The sequence below is a fragment of the Macadamia integrifolia genome, unplaced genomic scaffold, assembly GCF_013358625.1.
Source record: "Macadamia integrifolia cultivar HAES 741 unplaced genomic scaffold, SCU_Mint_v3 scaffold_218A, whole genome shotgun sequence".
Lineage (NCBI taxonomy): Eukaryota > Viridiplantae > Streptophyta > Magnoliopsida > Proteales > Proteaceae > Macadamia > Macadamia integrifolia.
The window spans coordinates 171,509-195,713 of NW_024870647.1; the positions used below are offsets into that span (position 1 = coordinate 171,509).

General features: G+C 35.6%; 2 protein-coding genes across 2 annotated transcripts; both read left to right on the top strand.

Moving 5' to 3' along the window:
* Nucleotides 1-5,383: 5,383 nt before the first annotated feature.
* LOC122071404 (CRIB domain-containing protein RIC9-like) lies at nucleotides 5,384-7,896 on the top strand. Its single transcript, XM_042635750.1, has 4 exons — nucleotides 5,384-5,525; nucleotides 5,633-5,730; nucleotides 5,840-5,945; nucleotides 7,422-7,896. Exons 1-4 carry the CDS (start codon nucleotides 5,468-5,470, stop codon nucleotides 7,649-7,651), a joined length of 492 nt encoding a protein of 163 aa, XP_042491684.1. The 5' UTR covers nucleotides 5,384-5,467; the 3' UTR covers nucleotides 7,652-7,896.
* A 7,802-nt stretch (nucleotides 7,897-15,698) lies between these two features.
* Nucleotides 15,699-19,725, top strand: LOC122071403 (COBRA-like protein 10). Its single transcript, XM_042635748.1, has 2 exons — nucleotides 15,699-16,494; nucleotides 17,635-19,725. Exons 1-2 carry the CDS (start codon nucleotides 15,933-15,935, stop codon nucleotides 19,056-19,058), a joined length of 1,986 nt encoding a protein of 661 aa, XP_042491682.1. The 5' UTR covers nucleotides 15,699-15,932; the 3' UTR covers nucleotides 19,059-19,725.
* Nucleotides 19,726-24,205: the final 4,480 nt, after the last annotated feature.

Sequence of the window (24,205 nt, forward strand, 5' to 3'; positions counted from 1 at the left end):
CCTTCTCCATTCCTATGCACACATCGGCCCTTACCTCGTCTCATTGCCCCTCTTCCCCCACCTCCTCCTCTTGCTTGCCCTCTCCCAAGGAAAGTAAAGATCGTCGCCACCATGCAAGGCTGCCTCAACTTGGAGATCGATGAAGAAAGAGCACAAGTGAGCCACAACCACAAGTGGTCCAACAATCCTACCACCAATGGTGGAGGAGGCCCAAATGCTTGGCTACCCATTACAGAGTCGAGAAATGGCAACAACTTCTATTTTTTCAATGAATTGGATGCTGATTATTTTTTTTAACTTTTCTTTCCAGCGATGGGCGCAGTAGTAAAAGAAGTCTTCTAGTTACTTGCATCTTCACTGTGGGTTTGAGAGGAGCAAAATCCATCCCGATTCAACAAGAAGGACCGCCAATTGAATCTCTACTTTCCATTTCACGATTCCTTCAAAACATGTTTTCGTGGAACCAACTTAGCCAAAATAACCTCTCAACCTCTCCCGCTGAGAGCAGAAAAGAAGACTCCAAGCCCCTTCAAACATACACAATCTCTAGAAATAACACTGAATTATCAAAAAGGGCATCCTAAATTCCAATCTATCATCCATATCAAACAAAATCCAAGCCAATGTCTAATCTAAAGATGAAGCAGCAAACACTTTCACACATTACATCCCGTGAAATTTTATAATTTCTTCCGAAGCTACTCAATCTCTCTATGTATTCAACTAAGCTCAAGATCTGTAGAGAATTAAGAAGGGATCTTTGCAAGAACAAATCTTCACTTTACATATCGTAAAATTCCCCCCAAATTCGAAGGCTACGCGTAGAAACTCGAAATGTAACTCTCTATGGACAATGATTGATTGATTTTCAAGTAACTTGGGGTTAGGGGATTAAGAGAGGGGATATTAAGTACTTCACTTTTTAGAAGGGTATTTTGGTATTTAGAAAAAAAGATAGACTACCTGATGTTAGCATTTAAGATATATTCCATAACAGAGACTGCTGGTAGGGGTGTGAGCGTAATTTGAAATTATGCAGGGAGTGTCTCTCTAATAGTGGCATTCTCTAGAGGGTGGTGCTATAAATTTTCCTTTATTTATTTATTTATTTTACATATATTTTTCTGAATTGTTTTGTTATTTATTTTATTCAGTGAGCTGCTTAAAACTTGCTCGACTGTGGCTTCGGTTTAGGCATGCGCATCCTACGCAACTCTTTTTTTTCATTGTGGATGATAAGAGAGATTTTAAGAAGTAGAAAAATAAAAAGACATCTTGAACATTGATCATGATATAAACTCAATTAAACTCAAAAACATGATTTTTAATCATTACTAGACATTGATCGTTCAGATTTTTCCTATAGTAAAATTCATTCATTTTTCGAGAATGTAGGAGATACTCGCATAGAGACATTTTTTCTTGCCACAAAGATGATTTAATGGTTCAAACCATTAGAGGAATTTTTTTTTTTTTTTTTTTTTTTTTTTTTTTTTTTTTTTTTTTTTTTTTTTTTTTTTTTTTTTTTTTTTTTTTTTTTTTTTGTTTTTTTTTTGTTGTTTTTTTTTTTTTTGTTTTTTTTCTTTTTTGTTTTTTGTTTTTTGTTTTTTTTTTGTTTTTTTGTTTTTTTGTTTTTGGTTAGCATTAGATGGATTGGATATCTTTGGATAAATCCATGTCAAATTGTAGGATCCATCTCAGCTATATGATTTATCATGTATATTTAATTAGATTTTTAATTATTATCATAAAATTTTGACAAATGGAGAAGTCAGATTAATTCAAAAATTAATTCATAGATAGATGATGACAAAGATAACACATCCATAAAGTTTGTGCCCCCGCTAGACACTTTCACATGATGATATAATTTTGCCTAGCGTAGATATATATTGCTTCCCGTTGATGTAGGAGTTTCCTAGCAACTTCGGAAGCGGTGTATAATGTATAGATATTGTAGAATATAATTAGGGAAACGGTTTTTATGAGAGAGCGTGGTCCTTGCACCCAACATATGGGATAACGAAATGACTATCCCATCCTCATGAAATGCAAAATGAATCCTTCGTTGATGTTTTTTCATGCACTCTCATTGAGCCTGTGCAGATGCAAGGACCACGCTCCTCCACAAAAAAACACTTCATCAATTGATTATTTCCCCATCTCTATAAAAATAAAAAACCCTATAAATAAAAGATGAAAAGAAATTAAAGATTTACACAAAGAAAAGAAATTAAATATAGTTGGATGAAGATTAAAAATATATTTTATATACTCTTTCCAAAAGAATGTCTTGAGGGTTTTAACCTAAAAAATTAAAAAAAAAGTATTGAGTGTGAGCAAAATATTCTATGTTTAGTAAAAAAAAAAAAAAAAAAAGATGAGATTAAGGTAGCTAATATCACACATCAAGAAGTAACAGCAACATAAGACGTGGCTCCAACAATCCAAATTAAGGGCTCCACATAATCCGAAGCTTCTTTCTTTAAATCTCTGGTCTCTATATTTTTAATTAGGTTTCAAAAAAAAGAATAGAAAGAAGCGTTGAATGTAGAAATACTGACACCTCAGAGCCAGCCTTATATTTGGTGAGATTCAATGGGATACGCTTACCAAAATGGAAGATGAAATGTACATTTGTTTTTCTAATAATTAAAAAATAGAGAAGGAATAAACCATGAGAGTGACCACTTTTGTGTACTAGTGATAGTAGTGGCACAAGGGGAAGCGTATCTACTACCTGTCCCTCTGTCTAAATATGCACTATGAGGATACATTTGAATCCAAATTAATATGCCACTCAATTGTAAGAAAAGTTAATAAAGATATGGAAGAAAGTTTTCTTGTCCGGGAGTGTGGTTTCTGTGCCTGCATTGTTGTGTTTATCTTTTTTTTTTTTTTTTTTCTTCAAAAATGATCTCTATACACCCAAAATATTGAATGAAAGGGACACTGATTGAATCTCGTGCAAACGTAGAAACCACACTTCTAGATAGAGAACACAATCCCGATATATACAGTCACCATGTGGGAAGCATGAAGCTTCAAAAACCGTGTATGAAGAGTTGATCAGTCCTGGACGTGTACTTTGAGCTAGGGACAGGACGGTGTGAGATGAGATGGGATAGTTATCTACAGGAGAGAGGAACTTCTCTCTCTCTCGACAATGACCCGGTGTATTAGTCACTTAATCACTCATTATCCCTAGCTTGCACAAGTGATCGGTCATTTCTTGAGCTCGACACCTTTAATATTTCATTTGACCGATCTTAAGCTTCAACTAGTCAATTTAGGTCGAGCCTAACCGTGTGAGCCAACTTCTTACACCACTACCTTCTCTAGACTCTGAGCATATAGAAACTTTTGCCATAAAATTTAGTTACTTCATTTGAGAAATTCTCTAATTAGTTACACTAATTTTTTATAATGATTAGAAATATTATATTTAATTTTTTATTTTAGATTCACATTATGTTACATAATTTTGCATCCAAAGAAATTGTGTTGAAGTGACCAAAACAAGGATGGGGAAATTTTTGTTGCAACTATTTTCACAAACAAGTAAGTTCATGGAAGTGTTTTTAGAATCTAATTGTGTCACATAGAAGATGATGTGGCAATTCGATAAGTTGAATATCTAGAGAATTAATGATTAGAATTGGTCCAAATTTCAATCATGCATTTCGATGTATTGATATGTTTCTTTTTAGCAGTTCAACCATTAGCATGGACCATTGGGATTGTCCTTCATAATTTGCCACCCAATCAACCATATCATGGTTAAAACTCGACAATTTGACATATTGGCAAGGGTCAATTGGGTAAACTTTTGCACAAAATTTTACTCCCATCCTATTTTTCATGTCATGTGAGTGGGTATATGTACCTCAATCGATCTAATTATCCCTATAAACTAACTAATTGTTCTTCTATGACTTTAGTAGTTATCAATGTCACAATAGTTTGTGATATTTGTTCCTACTTAGAGTTGTAAGATTGCACCATAATGGTTGGAGTATTGGTACATACGCATAGATATACATGGAATGCATGCAACATACCCTACTAGGGTAAGTGCATGTCATCATGCGGGCCTATGGGAGGCTACATGGGAGTATTTTGAGTGATGAGGCAACACAATTTATTTGCATCCTATGTCTAATAGTGTACCTGCTCTATCGGATAGTGTTCTTTCCATATTTGAATGAATTAGAGTCTAATAATTGACATATGACTAATTGAGACCATGTACTCTCCACCCAATAGTTGAAGAAGCCTTCACGGGCCTCTAGATGGTAAAATATCTTTCTTCTCTTAAGGTAAGAAGATGGTAAAACATCACGTGACAAGAACATTCTGATTGTTGGTTTGGAATGAATCAATAAGTAGGACCCATACAGCTACATAGACACATATATACAGCAAAATTGTATGGACCCACAGACCCAAGAAGTTGGTCAGTATATTTAGATTTTGCGATCAAATTATAATCTATGAAATCGAGACTGATATAAAGTATGGGTCTCGTGGTGGAATTATTTGAATGGATAGATCATAGATGCTCACCAAACTGTTCAGAGTGTGCATCGCGTGGCCATTCATACTTAACTACTTAATCCTGTTTACAACTCTAAATAATTATAGATGAGTTGCATGTGAAAAAAATCCAACATTCTTTAATTTCTCCACGAATCGAATCGAACAACGTGTGGTTATGTGATTCATTGCTGAACACGGCAAATCGCACACGGCCACGCTGTAAAATGGGCTCTATCAGCGGCAGCCGCAAAACACATCTTAATAAAACTCCAAATTTAAGAAAAATCTCACAAGTTAAGAGGTTCTCACTTCTCAGTTTAAGTTAAATTAATTACTAATTAACCTTACTAAGGAAAGGGTATTTCTGTCATTAATCAACCAGCCAGCCAGCTAACGCTACACGCACATATAACAAGTTCTCTTGCTCTTTCCCCATAACCAAATAGAAACAAACAAAGCAAACCCTCCAACCCACATTGACCCTTCACCCACTTTAAAACCTTTTCTTCTCTTCTGTTTGGTAGGTTTTTGTGGTTCTCCACCTCAAACTTTTCTCTCTCCTCTCCTCTCCTCTCCCACCTCAAATTTCTCAGCTCCAATCTCAAGAAACAGAGCAAAATGGTTATATATCAGTTTTACATGTTTCTGTGGACAAGGATCTGTGAAGAGATGATGAAAATGGGTGAGGATGGACCTTGATGATTAGTGGAGGAGCAGGAGCAGCTTCTCTTCCTAACCCTTCTCATTAAAGGGGCGAGAAGCTTCCTAATGTGTTGACTCTGTATTTAATTCCCTCTGCAAAACCCAGAAATCAATTTCCTTCTTTTGATTCAGAGACCTTCTGTACAAACCTCCCAGAAGCCATAAATCTCTCTCTCTCTCTCTCTCTCTCTCTGAAGGTACTGTTTTGGTTTGAAATTCCATCACCATGGCGACCAAGCTGAAAGGGTTCTATAAAGGGTTCAAATGCTTCTCGCAGTTCTTCGGTAATGCTTCTAATTCAAAGATCAAAACTCTTCCTTTCAGGGCTTTTGGTTAAAATTTTGATTTGGAAGTTTGAACTAAATGTGGGTTTATGTTGATGATGTTGCAGTTATGAAGGAACGTGAGATCGAGATTGGGTACCCAACAGATGTTAAGCATGTAGCCCATATCGGATGGGACAGCCATTCTGCAAATGCACCTGGTTGGGTATGTTCATTCTTTATCTGATCCTTCTGTAATTACAGAGATTTTTTTTGATCGATTTCTTGATTTGTTCTTCCATTTCTGAAGATCTTTGTTTAATTTTATGTTGCAGATGAACGAATTTAAGACCTCTTCAGATTTTTCTGCTATGTCGCTTGGTAGCATTGGAGGAGAAACAGATCCCAGCTTCGTTCCTATTTCCTCCTGGACTTCTCTAGGTATGTCTCTGTTTCTTTAACTTGTTCTTCATCTCATACGACATTCCTACCGTTAGATTGGAATCCGGTGGGAATTAATTTCATTGGAAATGTGCGGAGATTCTTTGCTGTACACGGAGGTTTGGTTAGTGGTTACTGTTCTGTTCCCTTTAAGAGTTAGAGGGAGAGAGAGAGAGAGAGAGAGAGAGGAATCTCTTTTTGTTTTGCAAACGTGAAGCCAATTACTACTTTTTGGAGACCATGTCGTCAATGCCAGACATGGTAGGTGGCGTTTGGTAGTTTCCTCTGTTTGAGGGGAACAACTGAAAAGCGTTTCAGCACAACTTGTCAAATGGGGTTGGTGCAAGTTAGGGGTCAATTGGTTCAGTTTCGGTTTGGTTCAAGATACAAAATGTAAATATTAAAATTAAATTAAATCAAGAATAAAAATATTTTTTAAAAATTAAAACCGAATTTACTTGATTTGGATTGGTTTTAATTTTTATTTAGTTTTGTATTTTGTTCTTTATTCGGTTATAATTTGATCTCATATTAAATTTAGGTGATGGGACCATTTTTTTATTTTCACTGATAAAAGAAAAAAATATTATTTATTAGCGTCATATTCCATCAAATTTCTTTTCAAACATTCAAGTTGATTGAAATAGTAAAAAAGATTTATTTTTTTTAGTAAGGTAAAAAGAATTTATTTGATTCGATTTATCGGTTTTAGTCATAAATTCAGAATTGAACCAAGAAAAATATTTCAACCTTTAAAATCAAAACCAAACTGATTTATTTTGGTTCATGGCTTCAACTATCGGTATCATATTCGTTTTATCTTATTGGTATTGATGAAGACCAAAACTGATACCTTACCGATTCGGATCAATTTTCCGTATCATTTCAAGGGTAAAATAGTAAAAGAATGGATATATCATTTCAGGGGTAAAATATTAAAAGAATGTATTATTTTTTTTTTTTTTCAGAAAAGCAAGGGCAAAAATGATCCATATGCACCAATGATCGGATTGAATACTGATACGTAAATCTTTGCTTTGGTTTAATTCAATTTCATTTTAAAAATTTTAATTTTACCTTTTTTTCTCACCTTTTTTGAAAAAGCAAAAATAAAAGTGACTGAAACTTGATATTGGTATTGTATCGGTCATATCATGTCGGTCTCAATGGAGTATCTGATACCTAACTAATCCAGATCAATTACCCATATCCCTAAAATATCATTTTAGGATAGAACAGTATAAAAATATATAATTTTTTTTCTTTTTTGAACAAGAACAAAAATGTCTAATACACACCAATCTGATCGGAATAGGTATCATCGATTCCGATATCGATAATGATACCTAAATCTATGCTTTGGTTCAATTCAATTTCATTTTACACGATCGATTTCAATTTTTCTCACCCTTCTTTTTTATTTTTGGATAGATTATCTCTCTCATCTTAAAAATACAATTTTGGTGTGTGTGACAGATTTTGATCAATCGATGTTCAACGACGCAGCGCAGCCGAAAGACCTTCCGAAGGCACCAAAGAAACACAAAAGGAAGAAGACGAAGTCGACGATGTCGTCTCCTAATTCGGCTTCCTCGCCCTTATCGAGTTCTTCTAAAGCACCGAAACCCAAGTCTTCCTTCGCTGCCACCGTCGCTGCTACGGTAGCTGAAATGGAGACTACCCCCACTCAGCAAGGCTTAATATAAAAACATCTAATCTACTCCTCAAGAGTGTTTGTGAAGTAGAGCAGAAACGAGAGTTCTTCAAATTTCCTTCTGTAAATGAACAGAACTCTCTCTCTCTCTCCCTCTTCCTTCCTGTTTGTGTATTTAGAGTTCGTAGAACTTATCAGTTCTTTTATTCTTTTTTACTTGAGAGGAATGCTGTGTATATCTACCCCCCACCTCCCAAAAAAAAAAAAAAAAAATGAAAGAAACACTATTTATTTCTACGTGAAATCTACTACTTCTATTATTATATTAATTTACAAGCTCTTAATCAGTAAATTTCCATTCTAGCAAAATATATATATATATATATTATTATATTTATTTTATTCCTAGTCTTTTCATTATTAACATCATTATTATTAGTCTCTTTTGCTAATAATAATGAAACCCTGGTTAGTGTTTTCATATTGTAGCTTGACTTTAGTTTTGACTCTCTTTCTCTCTCCTAAACAAAAACTAATCATTGAGATACAACATTACGAACACTAGGATAGCCTAGTGGTGGCAGTTTTGGCTTGAAGAGTCGATGCCCAAGGGAGGAGATCATGGGATCAAACCCTATTGTACACATTGTGTGTAGGGGTAGGTGGCCGTTGACTTTACTATCACCCAGTAGAGTGGCTACTGGCTAGCGCCTAGTGGTGCTTAGTAGGATAGAGTAGCAAAAAAAAAAAAAACACTTATTTTCTAAGCAAAATGGTTGTAGTGATTATGAATGGTAGGAATATCTAACCCACAATCAAACATCAAAGGTGATATTGAAGATGTCGGAATCACCTTTGCTTATATTGTTGAAGCTCTTGCAGTTGGGCGAGTTTCAACTTGCTATTGACACAGGTTTCAGCCATAGCATTTTGGAGAGTGATAATTTAATGATCGTCAATCTCCTGAAACGGATTACTACTGTCTCTCCTTAGAGGATCGCTCACATCATTGATGACTATCTCACCTTATCGCATCATTTCCCTCATATCTATTTTAGGCGCACCTTTCGGCAAGGGAACATTGTTGCAGAATCGCTTGCTAATTTTGAAACTCATAGTCGTGCTTCTAACTTTTGGGTTATTAATCCTCCTGACTTTTTATCTCCTTTATTTATTGTTGACTTGGTTGACATCTCTATGCCTCGTTCTATATATTTCGATGCCTTTTTAATATAAGTTATTTCTTTCATAATAAAAATAAATAAAAAATAAAAAAATCCTGTGCACTTGAACTATTATAAATACAAAATCCACTCTTTGGGTAAGACAACGATTTTTTTTTTTTTGTTTGTTTGTACAAATGTATTATGCATATAAATATTAGCATCTACGGTACATTAGGCGTTGCATATGCAATTAAATAACTTTTGACGATATGATGGCAGAAAATTTGAAATCCATGTCATTTTATGGAAATGCAACCATTATAAAATCATAAAATAAAGAGTTTATTGAAAATGTCACCTACTTATGTCGGAAGGGATCCTTGGCAACGGATGGGAGTCAATCAGACTGTTAACAGAAAATATTCTATTTCGAGGATTGCTATTGGCCGGAATGGAATTTATCAAACTTAGAGTGCTTCGGACGATTTGCCCCACCTCCCTACTAGGTGTTAAGGCACAAAAGGGAGCACCCTCGTCAGAAAGCCATTACAATTGTGCAACAAGGTATTTTGGGGATTAAAAAAAAAAAAGTATGTACAATATGCAAGATCTAAATTAATTATACATTTTTAAACGATAAAATAAATGATTAAAAGGGAAGAAATGCCGAAAATACTTCTTTTGGTCTAAGGTGTCTGTCAGACTCAGTTCTGCAGAATTCTGACACTCTTTTTTATCTTCCGATAGAATTTCTACCAAGGGGTATTTTGGTAATTTTTTATATTAGGTTATTACTTGTATAATTATATCATATTGAATTGATATTGAATTAATGTTAATTCTTAATATAAACTATATCATATTACACTGATTATCATCCCCATTAAGCCCGACCTAGCTAGACCCTTTAATTACTACATGAAATCCGCATTTTACCCTCAATGCCTATAAAGTAATGACTGGCAATGTTAAGATATGCTTTTAGCAAAAGGGAAGAAAAGATAGGTTAATTGAACCTTAGCTTCGGCCAATTAACTGGGGGTAAGAGGATTCATCAGGTAGACATATTGAGGACATGTTTTTTTGTCACAGCCCAGCCCATTTATAGTTTAACATGCATTTAACTGAAGAAGCCCGATTAAGGCCCAGTTAAGGGAGCTTGATTAAAGGACAAACTTGATCGACCAGATATTGATCGCACCATGCCCACCCAATCTAAGCACAATTAGATAAATAGTAGGTCAAGGTGCAAGGCTTCAAAATGGTCAAACCCGATTAGACCCAAATTGAGATTGACCTGGGCCAACCAATTGACACCCCTACCCTTAATAAAGCAATTCGAGTTCTTAAGGAGAGTCCTAGATTACTTAGAAGCATATTGATCAACAGGCTCAAAGATAAAGTCCAACTAAGTGTATATAAAGTATCTTGTGGTTGTCAATATTGTGAACATTGCCGATGCAAAAAGAATAACAACATTCACCATATCCTTTTTTTACTATGATTTTCTCGTGGTTTGTAGTTGGAGGAAATGAAACCAGTTCATTGGTTTGGAGGTAAAAGCACTGATTGTTGAACAAATCACTTCTTCAATGGGAATAACTATATTTTCTATTCAAAATGCCCAAGAAAAAACAAAACTTAATTGCAGACACTTTAAACATTTCAGTCTTATAATGTTGGAGGTACGATGTGTTGAATTCCATCTATGGTGAAAGTGTGATGATTCTAAGCAAATTTTTAAGGCTATATGAGCATTTCTATAACAACAATTAACATTATTACGATCGGGCTATCGAACACGGGGTCCTCTATCCGGACATTGAATAGATTAATAGGTCTATCTGAACACAGTACTTCCATTCAAGAGATTGAGTTATATTCGTTATCATTTTAGAAGTCCCACAACTTTAGTCTTAGATTTGATGTTATATTTATTGATGATGGCATCATAGGAAAAAACCAGGAGCTCGGTCCACCCTTTACTCTAATAGGGGCTGCTTCGAATGATCGAGTTTCAACTGGTTCTCTAGTTGTGCTGATCTATTTGGTAGTTCACTACGTTCAGTTTCTTGTCTAGGATTTCGTTACATATTTGTAGTGAATTTCTTCATTTGCAAGCAAGCTGAGAGAGGGGTAGGATGAGCATTGTAACCCTATTTTCTATTGTGTACGGATTGATGTGTGATTGTTTGTTCTTGTTTTTTCATTATTTTTTAGCATCATTTTCGGACCGCATTTCTATGTAAAAGATGAATATATTGTCTTGGTAGCTAGCTACTCTGTTAGCTGGTAGTGCCTTATCTAACAAATTAAGTCGGGTTGATATGACTCTCTTAGACACTCAGGCTTTACCTTCTGTTCATCATCTAATTCTAATATATCATGTTTTCACTAATAGATCTACTGGTCTAACTGGTTTGGCGATGATCCATGTCATTGATTCAAAATTTAGCTTTGTCTCTATGAGTAATGTATTGGCTCAGAATCTGAAGCCATCTTACAGAGATTCTGGAAAGTGAGAACTTGAATGGATACTGATAAGATTGTAAGGTGGATTTTATTGGGAATGGAGTTTGAGTGGCTTGGGATCTTTTCCAAGTTCTGTTATCTATTTATTCTATGACTCAGAATTTTTTTTTTTTTTTTTTTTTTTTTTTCGAAAAACGGAAATAGTGAACTACACATAGTACTAGGGATTATATAGCATGTTGACATTGTCTACAGAATATTTTCTAATCATTGCCTTTATGGCAAGATTTTAGATTCCAAAAACTATACCATCATTAGATTTTAAGCAAAAAGTTGGTTTTGTTAAAAATTCCCCTTTTCCGGACGGAGAGGTGTTGTTATCCAAGGCCAATGCTGCTTGTTAGTTTCATCAATAAATTGGGTTAAATCTTCAGCATCGCTCCAAAATTGGTCTATCACCTATCCTTTTCCTGTGCTTTCTTCAATCCCTGAAGTAGTTCCTTTGTTGTTGTCTCACCATTTTTTCCACGTCATCAGATAATTACCTAGAATGAGTGACATTTTCCTTTATGTATTATTGGAGTACGGAATGGGGGAGGGTGTATCAGAAAGGGAGTGGTTAATTATCTGAGATACAACGGATTTTTCAACATACCCATTACTAATCCTATATTCTACTTGTTTAAGGATAGTATATGGGTTTGGTTTTTCATGTAAAAAGATAACCTAGTTTCTACAATTCCAAATGAAGTATCAAGTGACTATAAAAAATAACATAATAAAACTTAGTTATATCTAGGTATATCAATAGAGTTAAAAAAATAAATGACCAAATTATTTAGAGTTGATGTAATTTGTAAGGATCTTTTTCTGACTCTAACGCACAGAGTTGCTTAGTAAGTTATTAGGATTATGAATTTATATTTCAGTAAGATTTTTTTGCTTTTCACTAAAAATAAATAAAATAAAATAAAATAAATAAAGATTTGGATGTAGTTGAATGCTTAGTTAATTTATTTCCTTCTCACAAAAATAAATTTCAAAAAGCCATTTTTTATTCTAAAAATAAATATCTTTTTATTGTAGGGGCCTATCTATATCAGCTGAGTTTAATACCGATATGTATCAACCAATAAATCAACATGTTCAAAGAATTAAAACCGTACATATAAAAGGATAGACCAAATCATCAATCATGTACATCTGATGGCTGAATAATATACAAAACCTTTCACCAAATTAGAAATAAACGATTCTACCATGTGGAAATATAACTTTATTTCTTTTGCAGGAAGGAAGGTCCTTATCCAATCTGTTCTTTCATCCACACCATCTTATTTCATGTTTTGTTTTGCATTTCCCAAGGCCACTTGTAAAAAATTGGATTCCGTATATTTTCACTTTTGGAATGGAGATATCAATCAGACAAAAAAATACACCTAATTGGATGGAATAAAATTTGCTCTCCATAACACGAAGGTGGTTTAGGATTAAATACCTCGAATATCAAAACAAAACTCTTTTGTGAAGCTTGGATGGTGACTTATTTATGACGATAATGTACTTTGGGCAAATATTTTAATGCACAAATACTTCCCTAATAGGTCTTCTTTTGATCCTATCACTTTGAAGAAAAGAGGTTCTCCTACTTAGAAAAGCACTGTAAGTATCATTCCTATCTTCAAAAAAATGGTATATGTGAAAATCAATAATGAAAACAAAACTAGGTTTTGAATTGACCCATTGATCCCTTCCATTCCCAACTTTAGCCTTCTTAATTTCTATATTCTTGTCCATTTGAATTCATCTTCCATGTGGGTTAGTGATGTTGTTTTAGGTAATGAATGGAATGCTAGTTTGCTTTCATCCATGATTCATATACCTTTCACCAGTAAAATTTTGCACATTCCCATTTCCTCTGACAATGATATGTGGTGGTGTATCTCTAAAAAAAAGGGACCCTAACCACCAAAATAACCTCCAAAATTTTAACATACGGTAGTTATACTAATTCAATTGGACCATCTAACAGGTGTACATGCTTGTCTCTTTATTCACATTGTTGGCGCTTCTTCTAAAAACTCAATGTCCACCCAAAATTTAAGATTTTTTTCTGGAGAGTTGCTCTTGTTGGAATCCCTACCTAAGACATCTTGGGAAAATGGATGGATGTTGATCCAACTTGTGGACTTTGCCATAGTCATTATGAATCTCTTTGGCACACCTTCCTTTCATATGAATTTTCTAAGAGAATCTGGGTTGCTGGCCCATTGGGTTTGAGAATGGAAAATTTATGTGCTTTGTCTTTTAAGTCTCTTAAATTGTCCCTTTTTAATTCTAATATTATACCTGCAGATTATCTGAATAAATTTATTATTATTATTTTTATTATAACCTGCTATTTCCTATGGACACATAGAAATAAAGTCATTTTTGCTCATGAAAAACCTAACCATTTTTCTGTTCTCAACCCCATCAATCAATGGACTGACCATTACTGTCAAACTATTAAGAACCAAGTGATTTCTCTCCAGTCAATAGTTCTTGCTATAATATGTTTTTTTACCTTACACAAACTCATATTAATAAAAGTATTTACAACTAATACTAATAAAACTATCCCTGGGCTATTTGCATTATTAACAATGGAAAATGTGTCTCATTATTTGCTGATTACGTGATGATAGGAAAAACTTTTGAAGCCAGCGCAAAAGGATTTCTAGGTATGTAGCGATTCAACGGAATTGAATCACACACTTCTTGATAGCACTATGACAACATGACCTTGGAGTGTAGTCCCTCTTTTTCTCTATATTCATAATTTTATATCTATACCAGTCTATATGCTCGGGCCTACAAATGAAGTAGTTCTAGTCATGCGACTTGTTACTACTAATATCATTACTGAACTCTCACACATAGACATCACTAATGTGAACATTGATGTACTTAGCCACATAAATAATTAACGAATTTTCTTTTCTTCTGATTAAAAAAAAGAAGAAAAAAAAACAAATAAACGATTCTACTAGAAAAAAAAAATAGAAATATATGAAAATCCTTTGACTGTTACTACATTTGGCTCTAAGGATTAGGATGACTTGTTGTACCTGGACGATCGGACCATTCTAACTGCTTACTACAATTGGCCTCAAGGCCCTCCTGAGCGGTCTAATAGCTGTACAGTAACCATTGGAAGGGTCATGGATGGGTCTCCCTCTCTGTGAGTGAAATTTTTACAGCCCAAATCAAAGTTCAAACAAATTCTGTCTCATCCAGTCATACTCTTTTAATGTTTTTTACAAAATATTTGACTTCTCCATTCTCTACTCACTTGTCAATTGCACAACAGAAACCTTTTTCCAATCCAGCCCCGCATTCAAACTGTAATAAGAAATTAACCGTGTCAATTGGTTCAATTGGTTCGATTCAGGATATAAAATGTACAAACCAAATCGAACCAAATTGAGAATAGCACACATTTTTAGAAAATAAAACTGAATCAACTTAGTTCAATTTTGGTTTTTATTCTGTTTCGCATTTTTTGTTTTGTTCAATTTTAATTCGATTTTGTATTGAATTTAGGTCATATTTTAAGTGTTTGGATCAACTTTTTACATCTTCGATGACAACAACAACGTTCAAAACTTTATTTCAACTTAATTGGGTCAATTACATGGAGATTCCAAATATACAAAAAGATTGAGGAGTTATGGCTAATTATAATAACAGTAGTTAGCTTGACACACCACTACAATAATCCATAGGCTTATAATGACAAACTATAATAAGGTATTAATTGTCTACTTGACGTACCATATAAATCAGTCAAATCAAAGTGTCATACATGCATTACGTCCACCACCAAGACAATTCATCACACAATCTACTCTTATGAAAGAAGGAATGCGACAATGAATTCTTTGTCATTTAGAGCATTGAGCAGGAATCATAACGTGTGCATTTGCAATGACCATCGCAATCCTTGTTTTAAAAAGGGATAGATTATTTGGGTTCAATGGTTAAGACATGAAACTTGAATCGAACGAAACCAAAAAAAGATTCTACCAATTTACTTCAATTCGATTTTAAAAAACCGATTTTGATTTTGATTTTCAATTGACACACTTAGTCCTAAACTCCTAATAAGTTTAAAGGGCATTATTGTCATTTTCTATAGAATAAATAGAATATACTAGAATTATGGCGGAAGAAGGGAAAGAGGAAAAAAGAAAAGGGAAAATGGAATTTAAAAAACAGTTAAGAGACGTTGGTCCCCCAAAACTGACGCATAGCTTTAGAGGAGGAGAATAGAGCTGACTTAGTCTTCTCTCTAACGATATCGCCGTTAATCTTAAATGGAATTGTGTGTTCGAGTGTTTCACGCCCTCAAACCCTCGTCTCTCTCCATCACCCTCTTTGCTGTGTTACGTGACGCGGCACCAGGGTGATCGATCCATCCTTCTTCCCTTCCCTACCCTTTGTCTCACAGAAATCCCATTAAAACTCGCTCCCAACTTACACTTCGCCTGCTCCTCCGAACCCTTTCCATAAGGGAAGGCAGAAGCCATAAAAAAAAATTTTAAAAACATGTTTGATCAACCTCCTCATTGAGGGTCTGAATCAAGGTCTTTCTCTCTCTCCTGTCTCTCTCTCTCTTTCTTTCCCTGTAATAACTATAATTACAACAGGGAAATGTCGCGGACACTGGCACTATTATTCTTCTTTTTGTTCTTAATCACTTTCGAGATTGGTACAGCCCAGGATTACGACTACGCCGGCGATAAACCACCCACACCTCCAGCACCGCCACCTGCACAAGATAGCTGTTCTGGGATCTTTTTAAATTATGAGTTTTTATATCGAGAGAAAGAGTATCCCCACGTTAAGAATGCAACGGCGCAGGCATGGGCTTTTAAATCAACTGCAACTATATTCAATGCTGGGGATGTGGAACTAAAGGGTTGGAAGATATTTATTGGGTTTCAACATAAAGAGATTCTTATTGCAGCGAGTAATGCAGTTATTTTTGACGGTGATGATTTGCCGGTGAAGGTCGGAAATGGGACACACCTAGTTGGATATCCTCAGACGGATTTGAAGACATCTATTGATACAGCAAATGATATGACTCAGATTCAGGCGAAGATTGAGATGACTGGAACTCAGTTTGGGGTGAAACCACCTGGTATTCCAATGCCTAAGACTATACGACTTGAAACTGATGGCTACAAGTGTCCTGCACCAATCAAAAAGAGTTAGTTTTCCTTTCCTTTCCTTTCCTTTCCTTTCTTCATCTTCAATGAATTATCATCTCTCCCTCTCTTAGAGAGGTTGATAACAACCACCCCAATTCATCTCACACCATCTACTGGATGTGATTCTCACACCCCATATATGGACGGTGTAAGATGGAGTGAGGTGGTTAGCTGCCGGAGGGGATCCCCAAATGGGTCAGTACCAATGAAATAGAATCTCCACCCCCAACCAACACACAGCTATAAATAAGGGAGATTTCATTTCATTGGTGCTCACCCATGTGGGGAGACACCCCACATGGGTAGAGAATCTAGGCATTCGCGGATGCATTGCATTGCATTGCATTCCATTGTCTTCTATCAACTAGGAACCTCTCGTTCATCTCTTCTCAGTTTTTTATATTTTTAATCAATGCCATAAAAAATTACATGGTGCACATTCTTGTTCTATTTTATTTTATTTTATTTTATTTTATTTGAATGGAAAAAAGTTGGGCACATTGCTGGGGTGCTTAGCTTGTGGCACTCTTTCTCTTTTATCTTTGAAATTGACCCCATGCCCTCCCATTCCAACCTCTTTATTGGTTGAGCTGCTATCTATAAGAAAGCTAGCCGTGTGCCCAACCTCTATCCTTTTTTAATAATTAATCCTAGCTCCTCCTCTCTTCTTCCTTTTCGTTCTCTTCTTGACTTTAATCCCACCTCTCTCTCTCTCTCTCTCTTGGGATGCAAAGATGAGAATCATGTTAGTTTTTTTGTGGGATTGATTAAAGAAAATAAGGGGAAAAGAACCTTGCCGGTTTGACTTAGGAAACACCGAGACACAATAGATGCAAAATGATTGAACTCCCCCCCCCCCCCCCACTCCTATATGCACTAAAGATGCATTAGCCTAGAAGACCAAGTAGGGTTTTTTCACCCAAAAATAACTGGGAAGAAATAAATGAGAGCTACCTGGTTAATGTAAGATAATGGAAACCATACTTCTTATTTCGGAATCGTATTCAAATACCTATAAATCTCCATATTAATTGTGCTACTCATATCCAATGTGGAATTATATACTTTTGTGATCCAATAATACTAAGGTAACTAATGAAGTATTTTTGTTTGGGATTGATTTCTGTTTTGTTCCACAGAAACTGAAATGCACGTCTGTTGTAAGAAGGACCCAAAATTCAAGGCCAAGAAACCTAAATCAGTGAAGTTCTTGCCTCGTCAAGAAGGTGATCTATCTATGACCTATGATATTATCCAAGCAAACGAAGGGAACTATATGGCCCAGGTAACCATGGAGAACAACCACCCTCTAGGACGTCTAGACCATTGGAACTTAACTTGGGAATGGATGAGAGGAGAGTTCATATACAGTATGAAAGGAGCCTATACTCACCTGAAAGATCCTTCTGACTGCCTTTACGGCCCTGCCGGACAATTCTACAAGGATTTCGACTTCAGTACTGTCATGAATTGCGAAAAAAGACCAGTCATATCTGATCTTCCTGCTGATAGAGCCAAGGATGAGAAAATTGGAAACGTGCCTTACTGTTGTAGAAATGGTACTCTCCTACCAACAACCATGGATGAGAGCAAAACCAAATCTGTTTTCCAATTGCAGGTCTTTAAGATCCAACCAGATATGAACAGAACTGCTCTGTTTCCACCCCAAAAATGGAAAATCAATGGTGTTCTGAATCCAGATTACAAATGTGGTGCTCCAATTAGAGTTGACCCAACAGAAACTCCAGACCCAAGTGGGCTTGACACAACCACTGAAGCTATTGCAAGTTGGCAAGTAGTCTGCAACATCACTAAGCCTAAGGGCACAGCCTCTCATTGTTGTGTCTCCTTCTCTGCTTTCTACAATGACTCTGTCATCCCCTGTAATACATGTGCCTGTGGTTGTCCTGACAATGATACTTGCAATCCAAATGCCAAAGCTATGCTTCTTCCTCCTGAAGCTCTTCTTGTTCCCTTCGACAACAGAACTGCGAAAGCCAAGGCTTGGGCTAAACTGAAGCACTATCCTGTTCCCCGTAAATTACCCTGTGCTGATAACTGTGGAGTTAGCATAAATTGGCATATTTCCTCTGATTACAGAAAAGGATGGACAGCTCGTATCACTCTTTTCAATTGGGAAGAAATCAATTTTGAAGATTGGTTTACTGCAATTCAAATGAACAAGGCTTACCCTGGTTACGAAAACGTCTACTCATTTAATGGAACAAAAATTCCAGAACTGGACAATACCATCTTCTTCCAGGGATTACCAGGTCTGACTTTCCTGATGGGAGAGACGAATGGAACAGATCCTAAAAGTGGCCCAAGGGTACCAGGTAAGCAACAATCAGTGATTTCATTCTCCAAGGCCAAGACACCGGGGATTAATATAGTAAAAGGAGATGGGTTCCCTACAAAAGTGTTTTTTAATGGAGAAGAATGTTCCCTTCCTACAGTATTTCCTAAAGGAGATGGCCATCGATCTCATGTTAGCCTTGTACCCATAATTTTCCTTACAATAATGAGCTTTGTGCTTATGAATGATCACCTACACCTACAGTGATGAATTCATGATGATGATGATGATGATCATTCATTCAGATTTTTATCATACTTTGGGAGTCTAATTCTTGGGTATTGTTCCTCTTGTGACAGCAAGCAGATTCATTAAGTCTTCACTCTGTCCAGAAATAGTTTGTTTGTTTTGATTTTTGTATTCAGTAATTCGAATTTTAGTTGCAGAATTCACAATACCCGCATGAACCTCATTCTGATTTCTCTTTAAGCCTCTTTCTCAAGTTATTAATCTCTGTAAGTTTGAGGGGGAGGCGGGTGGATTGAACAATGGAACCATGAACAAGATTGGATATCCAAGAAGGTTTCGATGATGAGTTGAACCCCTGAAGCACACAGAAGAGGCTCTAGCAAATATAAGCTCTTCAAGGAAGGAAATATTGTAGTGTGTACCTACCTGCAAGTTCTATATACAAAATGAAAATGGATTTTTATATTGTAAGCAAAAGGGTTTCTTCCATGCCTTTTTTTTTTTTCCCCCTCCAAGAGGTTTGTAGGTGGCCAGCATTCTTGTCTTGCTTCTGGAGACAAGCTTTGTTTGATTTCCCAGTCCATGAATGGAAATGTTGTATTCTATGTAAAGGCTGGCTAATGGGAAAGACAATTTTAGGCTCAACTTACAATTAGATACTAGATCTTAAAACTATTTATTTCAAGTCCTATAGTTTGGTATTGCAATTTAACTTCCTTACTCCCTAGGCATTTTTTTTGTTTTTGCGTAAAACAAAATTTATTCATTAGAGCGTAGAGAATGCACAATTGTTGGGTCAGAAGACTCCTTCAATCATGGAGTGAAATTTGATTAACGATAAAACTACTTAGACCCGCATATTTCCTACTAATTTTCTTTCCAAATCATTCAAACTGAAGCCATCCTTGAATCCAAGACTAAATTGAAATATTTGGGTCTAGAATCCAATGTGAAAGCACTACCAAACCAAACTGATTGGGCAAAGGGGCATTGTAAACAAAATATGAGCTGGATTCCTTTGTAAAGCCACAACGTTGACATTGGGAGATCAATAGGAACTTGTTGTTGAGCCAATCCCTCTCCAAAAGCCAACTGGTATATGAAGAAGTATAGTTTCCCCATCGTGCCTAAAACATATTCCTTATAAAAGGAAAAATCTTGTTTAAACAGCCCGACCCCATCCTTATTGTTGTTGCAGATTCCCACACAACTCAGACCTGCAAACCACAGGTTAGAAACTGGCCCCAAGGGGACTCTGGAAAGAAGACTTCGATGCCTAACTACTCAAATGAGAATGGAGAAGGAAGTAGGTAGAGTTTTGAGTGTCCTACCCCATATTAATTTGTTAGGTATCCTTTATATAGTGGTCAGTGGCTCATCTTATTGGTTGGCTGATTGCTTTCTCTACTAATATGGATTTGCTCACCATTGGTAGGCCGACCACCATCTGAGCTAAGGATGTCAATTTCAAACCGAAACCAAATATCAAAACCAAAACCGAGCCGATTAACTGGACCAAAATCGAACCGAATTTATTCGGTTTGAATATGTGAGTATGCTTTTCAATTCGGCTCGGTTTCGGTTTAGAGTGTTAGAATTGTCGGTTCAAACCGAAACCAAACCGAATTGCTCTTATCATTCAAGAGTGTTTTTTGCAAACTCTTTTTTTTTTTTTTTTTTTTATGTGGAAGTGTTTTTCGCAATTTATCATCACATATTTACAAGATAAGAAATTTTGACTTAGCAATGGCCATAAGGCCCATAACTTGAGCCCAGTATGGCATTTAGTCCATCACAGTCATGGTTCAAAAGTGAAACCGTTTTCATAACTGAATTAAAACCGAGGTATAAAATCGAATTAAAACTACATATTAAAACCGAATTGGAATCGAAATCGAACCGAGCCAAATTGAATAGGTTTGAGTATCTAAATATGGAATCGAGTTAGTTCTCGATTCGGTTATTGTCCACCTTATCATCATTTGGAACCGAACCAAAATCGAACCGATTGACAACCTTAATCGGAGCTGAGGTGAAAAATCTCATAACGGTCAACCAATGTGGCAACAGTTAACCCAACTATGGTTATCCTATTGTAAGATAACCGTCTAAAATAATCTCAGTCAAGTCTGTTAGCTTTGGTTAGGTTTAGAAATGGTTATAAATGTCATTATCTCATGATCAGATGAAGGATCTAGGTGACACATGGGTGGTAGGAACCACCCATAGGGTAGGGTATGTGATTAACATAGGTCAGCATTCTTCACAAGGATATCCAGTTGGTTATATCAAGGGCAACCAAGCTTGATCGATGGTGTCTCCGTATGCAGTTGCGGTGTACTTCGTGGTTGTGGTATTAAGTACCGACCATAGATGCTATAATGGTATATCACTCATCATGACATATGGAATGATTGCTTGACTACTAGTTAGGCAATTGGATAGATAGTACATGGTCAGAGTAATTACTTATTAAATTTTAAAAAATTATTCAAGTAAATACCATAAACTATGTATTGCCATGCATCCTATGTATAACTTATACAACTTTGACTACTACTATACACTCATTCATGGTCCTAGATTTTTAAATTTCTATTTAAAATTTGGCAAATTCAATATGGGATGAGATTTTATTTATGAGTAGGGGACCTTAGGATCATGTCTACAAAATTTGGACCCCATTCCATATACTGCATGGTAGATATTAACTTCACCTTGAGGAGCTCATCAAGGTGGCCATTTTAGAAATTAGCCTTTAAAAAAAAAAAAAAAAAAAAAAAAAAAGACTGGTGCAATGCGAAATTAGTGGTTAAATCCTTTTAGTTCCTCTCTCTCTCTGGGAAAAAGAACCTTGTCATTTTGGGGCAAGAAACACCTAGATTGGTGTAGCATAAAAAGACCATGTTGCCTCCCCTTGTGTGTGTTGAAGATACCTCTATGCGCCCTCCTATTGGCCAGTGCATCTTGCGTACCCTATGCTAGGCCAACAAAGTTCTTTCACCTATATATAGGGTTCATCCAATTTGTAGGAAGACATTATATACCCTTGGTGATTGATGCTCTTGTTAGTCATATTCAGATTGCTTTCATTCCTAGAAGGAATATTCCTGACAATATCCTCTTATGTCATGAAATTGTCAGAGGTTTTCATAGGAAAAATCATCCTCTCTCTATTATCCTCAAATCAAATATTCATAAGGCATTTGATTCTATTAGATGAAATTGTATTTGGCCAGCTTCTTTGTAAGATGGATTCCCTCCTAATTTCATTAATTAGATTCAATGTTGTATTTTTTTTCCTCACTTCTTTCCGCTTGTTAATGGTTCCCTCAAGTTCTTAGGGATTCACAAAGCACCAAAGTTACCTTATCTCTCCTCTGTTTTTCTCTTGTTGCCATGGATAGTCTCTCCAAAATTCTCTTGAAAAAAAAAAAAAAAACTGAGAACTCCTTCTAGAGAATCCCAAAGTGTAAGACTTTAAAGATCACTCACATTTCATTTGTTGATGATCTCATGATATTTTCCAAAGCTTCCATTTCATCTGGCATAGCCATGTATGATGTTTTATCCTCCTTTACTGTTATCTTTGGTCTCTCCATTAATCCCCAGAAGTCTTTTTCTTTTCTTTTCTTTTCTTTTTTTTTTTTTTTAGGAGGTGGGGTGGGGTTGGGGGAATTTCTGAAAATCTTAACTCAGTTATGTGATATTTTGGGGTTTGATATTTTGGGATTTCTTGAGGGTCATTTCCTATCAGTTACTCAGGTTTCCCTTTTGATCTCTTCGAAGATTGTTTCTCATCATTGATCTCCTATCTTGTATAGGTTTCATAAGAGACTTTAGCTTTGGTTGGGCAAACCTCTTTCCTTTGCTAGTTGGTTAGAGCTTATTAGATCAGTCATACAAATTCTTATATTTATTCGTTTAGAATCTTCATTCTTCTAACTTCAATCACTTTAAAGATTGATTCACTTATGTCCCCTTTCCTTTGGGATGGCTATCACAATTTCAATTTCTTTCATCCCATGAGTTGGGTCAATGTTTGTCTTCCAAAAAAGAGGCAGATTTAGGTATTCATAGAGTCAAGGCATCCAATATTTTTGGTATTGTCAAGCTTATCTAGAATATTATTTCTAGAAAGAAGAGCATTTGGGTAGATTGGGTGTATTACAAATACATCAAATCTGATTCAATTTGGATTAGCCTTTGTCCTTTGGATGCTTCTTAGGTGGAGAGAAATTCCTAAGAGCTAACATCTGGTATCTGAGTATATCCAATCTTCTATTGATGGTTCTAACACCTTTCTTTTACCTGATAATTAGCATCATGATGGTGTGCTAATTTTTAAGTATGGTGACAGAATTAGACATGATGTTGGTTTTGATAGGCTTACAAAGTTATCTTCCATTTTGAGGGATGAATCTTAGATTCTTGGCCCTAGAACTTCTCTTTTCTCTAATTGAGATTTGGAGTAAGCTTCTTAGTATTAGTTTCAGGCCTAGAGGAAATAAAGATTTGGTTCAATGGGTTGCTAATTCTTAAAAAAAAAATTATCCTTTTCTAGCTTGAAATTTGGCAGGATCCAGAGCTCCAAATGTTCCCTAGTTTGAGACTATGTGGTTTAGCTTTTCTATTTCAAGGCATTGCTTTACTATTTGGAAAACTATGAATAGTTTCCTCCCCAATCATGAGTTTATTCTTCAAAGAAATCTCTCATTTTGTAATTATTGTCTCTGTTGGAACAACTTTGAGAGTGTGGTCAATCTTTTCTTCTCGTCCCTTCTTTAAGGCAGTCTAAGGGTATTCTTATAAAATATTGGCTAATTCCTATAGTTACATCCTTTTGACAAATGATGGAAGCGGATCCTAAAAAAATTTAATGGCAAAACTTCATGTGACTATCTTAGTAAATTGGCTTTTAGTGTATTGATTCATCATATTTAGACATCTAGTGGAAGAACAATAAAAGAAGACAGGCTTCCTCTCGTATGATTGAGCAATTATGGGACTCGATTATTTTTGACATTAGGGATAAAATCCTTTATAAGTATGTCGTGTGCCCTAATACTATTAGAAATAGGCATCTTGCACCTGCTTGGGATTTTTCTCTTCTTTGCCCCTACCCTAAGTTTTGGTGATCATACTTATTAATTGTTTCACTCCCC

Coding starts and splice junctions, on each gene's coding strand:
- LOC122071404 (XM_042635750.1), top strand. CDS start 5,468: ATGGCGACCAAGCTGAAAGGGTTCTATAAAGGGTTCAAATGCTTCTCG. Junction 5,526..5,632: donor ATGCTTCTCGCAGTTCTTCG/GTAATGCTTCTA, acceptor ATGATGTTGCAG/TTATGAAGGAACGTGAGATC. Junction 5,731..5,839: donor CTGCAAATGCACCTGGTTGG/GTATGTTCATTC, acceptor TTTATGTTGCAG/ATGAACGAATTTAAGACCTC.
- LOC122071403 (XM_042635748.1), top strand. CDS start 15,933: ATGTCGCGGACACTGGCACTATTATTCTTCTTTTTGTTCTTAATCACT. Junction 16,495..17,634: donor TCCTGCACCAATCAAAAAGA/GTTAGTTTTCCT, acceptor TTTGTTCCACAG/AAACTGAAATGCACGTCTGT.